The 12504-nt window shown below is 32.1% G+C and overlaps 1 protein-coding gene across 3 annotated transcripts in view; it reads right to left on the bottom strand.

Moving 5' to 3' along the window:
• LOC143075855 (ornithine decarboxylase-like) overlaps positions 1-12504 on the bottom strand; it is a 71106-nt gene that overhangs the window by 26704 nt on the left and 31898 nt on the right. For all 3 annotated transcript variants that reach the window (XM_076251439.1, XM_076251440.1, XM_076251438.1), the window contains exon 3: positions 6411-6501. In XM_076251439.1, the coding sequence (XP_076107554.1) occupies positions 6411-6501 (91 nt within the window). The remainder of the gene's footprint in view (positions 1-6410; positions 6502-12504) is intronic.

Genomic DNA, 12504 nt, shown 5'->3' with positions numbered 1-12504 from the left:
GTTTCTTTAAAGATAGAAAGAATTGAAAATCAAGCCTGTAATGCCAGTAATTTTCAATTTAGAGTTTAATTACATCTGTGTTCGTAGTTGGTTTCAATAATAATTAATCAATGCCCATGTACAAACCACTCTTTAACAATTTAAATTTGTTTACTGCAAGCAGTTGGGGGACCGCAAATAAAAGCAGTAAAAGATCACTGGTAACAAAGTTGCAGACATTATACATTATCTGATCTTGTAGTATAAATGAATATAAAAGATTTAATATGTTAAAACGTTCGGACAAAAAATATGAACACGGGACTTCAAAAGAATAGCCAACCTTTCATCAGGAGTTGAAACCTAAAATATCTAAAATGTCTTGATTTATGAATGGGAAATTTTAGAGATATATGTTATACATTATGCCAGCACCGAAGCAATGGCTATTGAGCTAATACAAACCTCCGTCCATCAGCCGCATTGACGACCAAGCAAGGGTAAGCTATACATACTTTGAGAGATAGATAGTATCCATGTATCCTATATTAATACAATGTAATGAGAAAAAGATTACTCAAGCTATTATCACATAATGATAATTTAAGAAAAAAGCTTAAATAAGATCTATCAAGATCGAACCTTTTGATGCAAAAATATTAACTCTTTTATCTAATTGAATGCTTCGAAAGTTTGTGATTTTCCCTATAATGTTTGTCATTAAAGCAAGTAAAAGAGAAGCGAAAGATATCAAAAGGACATTCAAACTCATAAGTCGAAAACAAACGGAGAACGCCATGGCAAAAAAAAAAGAGGAAAAAGACCAAAAGACAAAAAGACAAACAACAGTATACAAAACACAACATAGAAAAACTAAAAATTGAACAGCACGAACACCACCAAAAGTCGGGGGGTAGCAGGTGCTCCTGAAGCGTAAGCAGATTCTGTTTCACATATGGAACAGAACCGTTTTGTTCATGTAAGAACAATCCCAGTGATAAGTCTATTTCGATAGGTTTTATTCAGGGAAAAGGAGTACGTGATTGTAAATACGACGATTGGAACATATCCGTCGTGAAACAGATATTCCATAACGGTCAACTCGCGTCCGTAAAACAATTCGAAGGGATTGTTTCAACTTTACTACTTTGAATCTCTGGTTTAATAGCTGCCTCATGAGCAGCAACCCTCTATCATGAAATCGTGAAACGTAAGCCACAAGGCCAGGATATTACGTCAGAAGCAAGAATACGTTTCTATTTTTTCATGGCTTCAAGGTAGGTGGACACAGTTGTATACAACTTATACTCACTCCGTCGAAAAACCGATTTGTTCACCGTACTCCTTTCAACTTGTACGTTTTGATCGTTATCATTTGGTGATCTAAAAGACTGTCAATTTTGAAAACACCTCTGTATAGTTTGAAATCTGTGCAAGATTACTGTTTCCACTTTCCCGTTAATATCGTCAAATAGCTATATGTAATTAAAATGGAACTAAATACATGAAATTCGTCGAACATTATCAACAAAATACAAAACACAGACTGTATAATAACTGCATGCAGCGTAAATTGCACGTTTTGATGTGAACATCGTAAAACCAGAATATGATACATTTCACTTCATCTATTTAAGGATGAAGTTTGCACCTGAAGGTTAAATTAACTCTATGTTCATCTAATTCATATGTGCCCTTATTTTTACACATAGCAAGTTGACAAAGGAATCGACTTACGATTTGTATTCATAAATAAGCACTGGATACAATTTTGCCCGAAATGCAGATACATCTGGCCCGAGCACATAGTTGTGTGATAGAGCATTTTTTAAGACAATCAAATCAAATTAAAAAAAAAGTACCTGCTCTATATCAAAGCGATTTTTACAGTGTAGTGTACTGCTTACAGGACGAATTATATTAAATTCATAGAAAAATCTATCAGCTCGAACTAAAAATATGGACACTTCTGAAGGGTTGGACAAGGGACAGGGAATATGGGAATGAGGGGGCGGGAAGCAGCAGTCAAGGGCGAGAACTAGGGGAGAGAGGGAGTAAAAAGTGGGATAATCTGGTAATATTTTTTGAACTGATTTTCTTCTGGGATACAGGGGGAGGAAAGTGAGATTTAGAGGACGGAAGTGGAAATTGGGGGTAGGGACATGGGAATCATCCCCCCTGTCCAGCTCATCAATTTTATATTAAGAGGTCTATAAAAACATATTGTAATTCTTCCTAAGAAGCTCCTGTATAAAGTCAGCTTCATTCAAATATTTAACATTGGATATTCAACATTCATAATTAAATTTTCATTATTCAACAATTCAAATGTTAAATGTTGAAATCGAATAATTATTACTGAAAACCGAATGATGAATGTTGAAAAACACATGTACAAATTTGATTTTTGACCGTCGAATTTTGAAAATTGAAATTAAAAATTGAAGATGAAAGTGTGAAAAATTGAATTTACTAGAAATTGTATCCTTTGTTTGTGAGTTTCACTGAAACATCTTATTAAGTATGATTCACATTTACAATAGCTTGAAAATATGTTAAAAACTTTACGTTAATAAATGGAGAAAATATCATATACGTATAACATATGGTCATTGCATTAATATTAGTGAATATTGTCCAAAGAAAAGGTTGATATTATACGAACTTGCGAGTTCAATTAATGTCTTAGTAATAGTAAAAGTTCAATGATAAGTTAATATTGATATTAAAAGGCCTCCGAACAAAAAGGGGTGTTCAGATCCCCGAGCCCGAAGGTCGAGGGGATTTGAACAGCCCTTTTTTGTGAGGAGGTCTTTTAATGTCAATATTAACTTAATCATTGAACTTTTACTGACTTACAAACCGTCAAAAATATATGAAAAGTACATAAAAAACACTTGCAGAAACCTAATTCCCCTGAACTGGACGAGTCTAAATATGTTTAACTTAAATGATAGTTAAACAGTACTCAGACTGGTATATACAATTAACAGTTACGTATACCAAATTGAAATGAAAACGGACCAATTTAATGGCATTATTTATTTATGATAAAAAAAAATTAGCATCTAGATAACACCAAATGATAGCTTTACAAAATTAGGGGGTAAATTTATATTTTTTAGCCAACTTTTCAAAATAACGATTTCTTATTTAATAAATTAGCAATCAAAACCCCCGTACAGACCTCATTTATAACTGACCAATGAATATTATGCCCAACAACTTCATGCTATATATACTTGATGTTTTTGATCTGTCAGTAATCATGAAATAGAATAGTAAAGATCAGACCTTAGAAAACAGTAAGTAAACTCTTCCAACAATTAGCTTTTTAAACAGCTTGCTTAAGAACTTTTAATTGGACAGTCCTAGATGCATAAGGTCCTTCACAATATTCATCCGGCAAATGTTCCTTTTGTTTCTGATTTGGTAATTTTTCTACATTAAAATACATGCGAATGCAAAATAATTAGTGTTGTCTATTCAGTCCAATCAATTAATAGATCTAGCTTTATTTGTGTTTTTTTTTTTAAATAAGAACTATGCATGCAAACTTCAATGAATAAAACCGTATTGAACTAGGTTTCACTGTCCCGATCAAAACGTGTTGGGTGAGATATATTCGCAAGTTCAATATATTATATGAAAACAAACACTTTAATTTAGTCGTCCGTTATTCCCTTTTCGTGTCTAAATGAAGCAAAAACACCTGAAATTTTTTTTTATCTTTCTTAGTTTTATCCTTGCCTGACAAAAAAAATCATATGTTATGAATCGTATTTAAACATTAATAAGATTAATAGTAAAAAAATATCTAAAACTTTTGAGTAAGCAGTCAGTTATGTGATAAACTGAAGAGACCCCCCTCCCCCCCAAAAAAAAAGAAAAGAAAAAAAAAGAAAACAACATGAAAATTTAAATGAAAATTGTAAATTATAGGATTTTACAAGATCTTGTCTTTGTGTGCCAAGTACTAGTACTGTAACAGAGATATTAATCAAATTGATTGATTGTTGTTTGCTTTAAGTCCAGTAGCAAATATTTCATACCTGTTAATGACTACAACACATACATTTTAAATACAATAGGTAGGTCGTAAAATAGGTGCAAGAGTTTTTAATTTGATTCATAAAATCTACCCTGAAGTCGATCATCCATGTTTCCGTGTAGTTTACAATATCATTTCACGCATCCAATTTAGGTTAGATACTTTTAGCTCGCTTTAGTAACTGCGAGAATTCTGTGAAACTGTATTGTGTATTGTACTTTAGTTTTTGGTATGATATTCTGTACTACCGATCATGCACTACTGCTCTCCTGGTTGGTCTCGTGTGGGGGCGTTCGCCTAGAGAGCTTACACGATAAAAAAAAAAGACTCAGCTTGTCAGTCTAGTAAAAAACGGGGTTAATGCTCTTATATTATTTCACGTAATCGTCCTGAATATTAATTTTATTCGCCGCTGGTCGTCATCCATTATCATTATTTAGTTTACCGTTTTATTATACAGTGAGGTGTTGGGATTATTATCTTTCACGGTAAATAATTATAGTAAATCAAATGTGCCTTTTCGGATATATAATATTTGACGGAAAATATTCAATTTGAATAACTCCGTATAACTATTATTTAGTCATGGGTCGGTTTTGAGCTTATTATTCTGTACACGGAATGTTCTATAAAAAAAGACCGAATGTTGACTCTAAATATTTTTATGTATTTGTGTCTTTGGGTTGCTGTCGCATTAATGTATACCTTTATCTCCTTTTATTCAAAACCAATATTTGCTTGGGTATAGAAATATTTACATCTCTAGACCTCTCCCGTTCCACAGTATACCCTTGCTAAATGGATGCGTTCGTTTGGCTTATTGGTTATATAAATACGCAGCTTTGTCCGATCAAAATATAATAGGAATGTATATCAGATGCCTGGTGCAGTGAGATTTCCAAGCTATCTTAACCTTAAAAAAACATTAGAGGAAAAGATGATTTACACACGAGTTGAATGATTGAAGTGTGTAAACAACAAGAAAAGACAGCTTAATCTTGTTAAATAATTATAAGTCGCATGGCTGATTTTAACAACATTTTTGTGACTTTTGCTAGAACAATAGTAGATGAAAAAAAATATAACAAAACCGACAATATTAAAAAAAAATGAAACGCTCAAAATAAGTTGAATCTTTTTTATAAATTATTGTCAACCTTTTTTATCATTTTTTTTCCCTTTTATGACAACTATTATACCAGTCTGAGATATAAATAAACTTCAAACAGCAAATGAGGGAGCCGTCATTGTATGCTTCAATATATGAGTTCTTGCCACTCAATGAAGATTGTTTTTCTGATGTAGTCCCTCCCCTGTTAGTTTTGCTAGAAGTTAAACAATGTAACCCCTGATGTGTACTACGACAACGTTTTTTTTAATATTAAAAAAAAGATTAAATGCAAAGAGAAAAATGATGGAAGAAATGCTAAGATTTACGCATAAAAATTCAATTGTAAATAAAAATGAAATATATAAAAATTGGAAAACTGTTTGAGACTATAATCAACTGAGGACAAATTATTATAAATCACTTAATAAAGCTGATTAATTTATTGCTCCTTTGTGTCCAGTGGTAAATATGTCATGCATATTCACGACTAGATTCAAAGTGGATCAATTTGAAGCAAATGTTCACAAATTTAGAGTGGCACTTTTTACTAGCGTTCGCTAGAGGTAAAACGTATGCCGTAATAGAATAGATTTGAACAATAATGATCGAACTCGTAAGTTATAAAGCCCCACCCCCCTCCCTTCCTTTTTTTTTCTCCACGATAGACGAATGTCATATACAAAACGTCATGAATTTACAAACAATAACGGTCACTATAAGTAAATGAGATATGGACTTTTTTATAAATTAATTCCTATTGCAGCCAACATCTCCCGGTTCGGGACAGGTTATTTATTTCCACAAAATACCGCCTGATTATTGATCGAAGATATTTAAGCAACCAAAAGCACTTTGAATCAAACAAATTCTTGAAATGGTAAATTTAGGTATTTTGCTGGGTGTTTTTCCCAATCCTATTTCGGGCCCCCTGATTTTAAGAGGGCGTATCTAATTAGTCATGCCCGATTAACTTTTATTGAATTGAACTTCAACTTAAAGACCTACATCGGGTAAATAAGTTCGAGGTACAATAAGTAGACAATAGAAATCCTTTGTAAAATAAGATCGTCCAAGGTATCTTAGAAAATAAATTTGCGTTGAAAAACAATGAAAAATGCACGAGCAGGTTTGTAACGAGAGATAATATTTACCAATATAAGTGTAATCACTCATTAATTGTATATCAAAACTTTTCAACAACTAAATATGTCAGTTTAAGGCTTTTATAATACAATTACTATTGAAAATGTTTGTGTAGAATATAGTTACCATAAAACGGTTCTACTCTTGGGAAACATTTCTGCCAATTACTGTGTTTTGTTATAATGTCTCCAAGGTTTCCGACAGAAAATGGATGTTCCTGTAATGGAAAAAATATCAATATTTTAATTCAGTATTATTCATTTCAGTTAAGACAAAACCTAAGCATGTGAAATCCAAGTCCATCTCGAGTATGAATTTTATCGTTTTTATCTTCATTTGTCATTGATTAATTTTATAATTGAAATAGATAGGAGATCTTGTACAGTAGATTGTCTACTTATTACAAATTTCAATAAAAGGAACATTTAATTTGTTATAAGAAAAAAAAATAAAAAGTGTCCAAAACTTTTCTTTGTCGGAATATTATCACGAGTATCATTCTATAAGCGAACGTATCACATGAGTTCAAATAAAGCAGGGGCATAACGTTTCATTACACATAATGCAAATACATTTCTGTCGTTTTTAAATTTCAGTTCATATGTATGTACAACAACTTAACGTCGATATCTTATAATTGTTTTGTACTAATGTACACGTGTTTACAGTGTTTTTCCTTCTTTTTGTTTGTTTGTTTGTTTGTTTTTGGTTTTTTTTGTGGGGGGGGGGGGGGGTTGTAATCGTTGTAATAAATCCTTCCCACCTTTGGTAAATAATCCCAAAAATGGGTTTGATTACTTTAAGGTCTGTTAACCTTTCTTGTTAAAAGATAGTTTAGAACATTCCGATAAGGGTTTTACCCTTATCCTTGGAAAACCTTTTCGAAACAATCCAATTGTTATTTACTTCTTCTACCGGCACTTTTTTTGAGGTGTATTGAGCTATTGCGTGAATTTTCACTGTATTATGCTTTTGCAAGAAGTTTTGCTGTATTGTGCCTTCACATGAAGTTATCCAAGCACTATATTATTTGTTACCATTACTACTTCCCAACTGTAATTTATTGACAACGATTGTAACAATTGAGAGTTATTTTCCCTTTTGCATTTGATATATCATCCTTAAGTGTAACTCAACCAGAAGAGATATTGACCTAGGGCCTTTTCATAATTCACCAAAACAAAAGGAAATTGAGTTTTAACCAATGGTCACGGTATTTTTCGTACTTTTGAGTTTTTCATCGTAATAGATATAATATTTCTTTACCAGAATGTTAGTTGCAACATGCCATAACTGCATTGTATTTAGATTGAAATTTTATGGTGGCATATTAGATATGATAATAATAACTCTTTCGAAATTTTGTGCGTTTGATTCGCTTTTATTGACTTAATTTCATTCTGCACGCTCAAGTTCAATCATTTGAAAGTCAGGGGCATAACTATGTGGAAACGTGAGGAACTATATGATCAAAAGGGACATAAACAGCATAGCCAAATTCATTTTATGATGACATAATTCATAAATCAAAGTATGTTATAAATCATGCAAGTACCGAAGCAAGGACTACTGATCCTCGGGAAAAAAATACCAATACAATGTAGTTGTTTCAACCCTGTGCTAGCGAATAATAAAGCTCATGAATCATACATCGGAGGTCATTCGATTTGCGATCCTTTCTAGATAACCTAGAAATTAAGGGGATAGACCTTGGTTCAGGCAGATGACTCTTTAAATCAGTTATGCGTTTGTAAAAGTCAAGTTTCGTCAATGAATTTTAAGCATTTACCTGAAACAGATTGGAAATAATCTATGTATCCAAGAAGCTTAGAACATATTTATGAAAATGGCTGACACAAACGTACTGATGATTTTAAGAGTTATTTTCCTTAACCTAGGTCTACCTCCTTAAGGTCAGCATCAAAGTCCCATTAGGCGTTCTATGTTTGGGATTATGGTCTTTATGTTTTTTTTTCCTCTCTTAAACAGAGAAAGGAAATAATAACGAATAATGTTTTGGACATTATGGCGAACCTTTGAAACTTATAAATCAAACCTATCGAATGATAGTTATTTTCTCTGCAATGTTTGTCTCTATCAGTCATATTTTAATGCCTGTCCATGATAAATAAAGGCAACAGTAGTATACCACTGTTCGAAAGTCATAAATCGATTGAGAGGAAACAAATCCGGGTTACAAACTATAACCGAGGGAAACAACGAAACAACAGAAACACTAAAGTGAAAAAAAACAAACGACAATGCAGCACACACAGAAACGAACTATAAGATAACAACTGCCATTTTCCTGACTTGGTACAAGACATTTTAAGAAATATGGTGACTTGAACCTGGTTTTGTGGCTAGCCAAACCTCGTGCTTTTATGGCAATGTTAAATATAACACTAAAATGACAACATTACATGACAGGAATACAGTACAAATAAATGCAAGAACATTCAGGACAGAGAAATATACAAATAAACAATACAATAATACATTTCGACATGCTAACCACAGAATAAAAACGAACACGTAAAACAACATAGGACAGCACACAATAACAGCACAACAGAAGCACGAACTGTCTTTCACAAGACTGGATAAACGCCACAAAAGTGACGTCACAGGTAAATTTCTAATAATTTGATACAGTTCAAGATCAGGTTTGTAACTGTCTTTTGATGTATTTTATAACAATTACAAGAATATTAATATACAATTGTATTAGTAATTAGATAATTAATTGTATTATCTAGCTATGTCGGTATTTCTTCTAATTCAAACTGTAAAACAAATAAATCGTGTACATATAGTTGCTTTAAACTAAAATCTTATAAATGAACAGGGTGATTAATAATCTTTACTTTTACATACATAAAGCCATGGAGTTTTTGGTTTTGTTTTTTGTTTTAGTTCTCTTAAACAGAGAAAGGAAACAATAACGAATAATGTTTTTGACATTATGGCGAACCTTTGAAACTTATAAATCAAACCTATCGAATGATAGTTATTTTCCCTGCAATGTTTGTTTCTATCAATCATATTTTCATGCCTGTCCAGGATAAAGCAATGGAGTTTTTTGTTTTGGTTTTGTGAAACCAAAAGTAACCATTATTAGCACTTATTTCATCCAAGAGTGCATAGAAATCCTTCATTTTAGACTCTGTGTAAAGTTATTGTTTGCAAATAAAAGCATATAAAACACCAATCATTTTTGAATCACTGTGAAATAAGCTATCATTTGACACTTGGACTTAATATTCTTATCGAAAGTTGCTACATATCTCCTTTGTTTAAGCAACAGGTGCCACAATATATGTGTTTTTTAATAAGTAGTATATTAACTTTCTCCGGAAGTAAGTATTTTGTTCTTTGCTGTTATCTTTTTATCAATAATTGAATGAGATAGGTGGAAGGATATGCAATTATTCCCAGAACAATTGATTTAGATTTTGTCCTTTCATCATTCCGAGAAAAGACGTAAGAAACTGTCTTAGTTTTCTTATTTTGGCAACTGTCCTTTGCAAACAAGACCAATGTTTATCAACGATAACTCCAGACCCCTTCTTGCCGGTGCTTTGGTCTACTTCTTACACCAAGAATCGATTACGAATATTACACGGCTTGTCACTGAGCATATCTGGGGCATAATTGGAAGTCGTGTATGTGAAAGTGTATCACAAGTATAGAATCTCGCTGAACTCATGAGTTGCATCAGGAATGGCAAAGACTATAAAAATATACATGTAGATTTAACGTTTAATTCATGAATTGAGTAGACGGGTAGCATCGATGATTCGTGAGAACGATGGTTTTACTCAGTATTGAATATTCATTGACACATATTCTCAGTTTCCAAACACAAGGAATTGTGTTATTTTTGTTCGAAGCATCAAAAGTTAAACATTGTCATTTTGAGTCCGCATGACATTCTCTTGTTTCACAAAAACTTAAGTAAATTCAAGTCTTTATTTTGTTCAATTTTGTTATTGAAATTTTGCCAGTGGTATAATTTAAAGACATCTGAATCTATTTTTTGTGATTTTTTTTTAGAAAACTACATGACAGAAGACAGAGAGAAGTTGTACAAAGCAAAATTGACCAGCAAGACAAGATATGCAAATAAGTCAAACCAACTGAAATTTGCAGTCGTCTTGCTTATAGGAGTTATTGTCTTTCAGAAACGTTTTGACCGATTTTGCATTTTTCCATTAACAAGAAAACTAAAAAACATAGAGAGAAACTTTACACAGCAAAAATGATATACAAATAAGTAACATGGCTGAAATTAACAAACCACTCCTTATAAGAGTTTTTGCCATTCAATGCCATTTTTACTCTTTATGCGTTTGTTGCGGTTGTTGTACCATTCTGTGTAGTAGTAATTATTCTTTAATGACAGTTTATAACTTAACTTTTCCAAGTCCACTCTTTTTTCGTTAGACATTCTTAAATCTTTCTTCATTTTTATTTTAGAATTGATAAACTAACTGGAAATGCAATCGCAAATAAATCAAAGTCGCCGTTTTACCCGAGTTGTTTGTTTTATTCAGCTGAATGTTTAGTAACCATTTGGTTTTAACTATAGTTATGATTTTGATTGTGTTTTCCTATAATTAATATATTTAAGATCCCCTATCGTGAACTTGTTTGAACCTCTCCATGTAAAATCAGTTTTAATTCTCACAATCTACTTCACTTACTTACCTGAATGATTAATTATACTGGTCCAATTTTCATCTAAACCAAAAACCTATATAGATCATTAATTGAAATTGATTGATTTATTGATCCTTTAATGTCCAATGCAAATATGAAAATTCTCTTCATGACTAGAATAAATCAAATTCTTTGTTATTGCGAAATACGTCAACCGGTAAAAATGAGGAGTGTATATTAAATAACATGGTGCGTTGATTAAAGGCATAAACTATGACTGACAAGACTAAATTTGAACAAAGACCAATATCAATTTTTGTATTCGAGTATCACTGATGAGTCTTTTGTAGACAAAACGCTTCTGGCGTGCAAAATTTCATAAATCTATGATGAATTTTCTTACAAATGATCAACACAATGCAGCCCTATTTCTTACTGGTCACAAATTAAAAATGTAAATGGTGATATGATGCTTGCCGTTTTTTATCCCATTGTGCACTCCCTGATTTTGAAAGGGTGTCGAATAAGACATGTCCGATGACTTTCGTTATTGATCTTCCATTTAAAGATCTACTCCTGGTCAATAAATTAGGGGACTTCATATACAGGAGTGTCCTCCCAACGCAGAAACTGATCCAACAGAGTCATGAGGAGGACAGATTAAAAATGACACTCCGTAAATTTTATGGACACCATCACGAATTGGTTTATCCATACGATGTGTCTTTGTTCAAACTAACTAAGGACATTTTTACCACGTGTTATATTGTGGTTTGCCATAACGTCGTCTGATTTAAGTACCGAACATGACTTATTCCCGATGGTGACTGTTTTGCTGAGTGTGAATTCGCATTGCTATAAGACGTGTCACGGTATTTTTCTATCCACAATTCATGTATTTAGTTTTGATGTTATATTTGTTATTATCATCGGATTTTGTCAAATGTCTTATCGTTTGTAGTTGTAAATCTTATTTTTTTCTGTTCTATTAATCACCCAGTTCATTTATAAGATTTTAGTGTGAGTCAACTAAAGTTATACGATGTATTTGGTTTACAGTTTGATTTAGAAGAAATACCGACATAGCTAGATAATACAATTAATTATATAATTACCACCACTCTTTTATATTAATAAGTATTGTAATTTTCATTGTTATTAATACATGTTATATCAGTATTACAAACCTTAACCTTGAACTCTATCCTATTTTTTTAGGGAAAAAAATAGAAATTTAAATGTGACGTCACTTTTGTGCGTTGTTCTCTTCGGCTAACATATTATACGTTGTTCGGCTGTGCCTTTTTTATGTGCTGATTTATGTTGTTTTACGTATTCGTTTCTATTCTGTAGTTAGTCACCACTTTGGTGTTAACATGTGAATCTATCATATAGTCAGTTTTATAAATTTACTGTTTGCAAAAGTATGGATTATTCTAAATACTAAGAATTTTCTTATCCCAGGCAGATAACCTTAGCCGTATTTGACACAACTTTTTGGAACTTTTGTCCTCAATGCTCTTTAACTTTGTACTTGTTTTGGCTTTCGAACTCTTTT

Source organism: Mytilus galloprovincialis, chromosome 5, assembly GCF_965363235.1.
Source record: "Mytilus galloprovincialis chromosome 5, xbMytGall1.hap1.1, whole genome shotgun sequence".
NCBI lineage: Eukaryota > Metazoa > Mollusca > Bivalvia > Mytilida > Mytilidae > Mytilus > Mytilus galloprovincialis.
The sequence above is the reverse complement of the archived record's forward strand: the minus strand, read 5'-3'. Positions and strand labels throughout refer to the sequence as shown.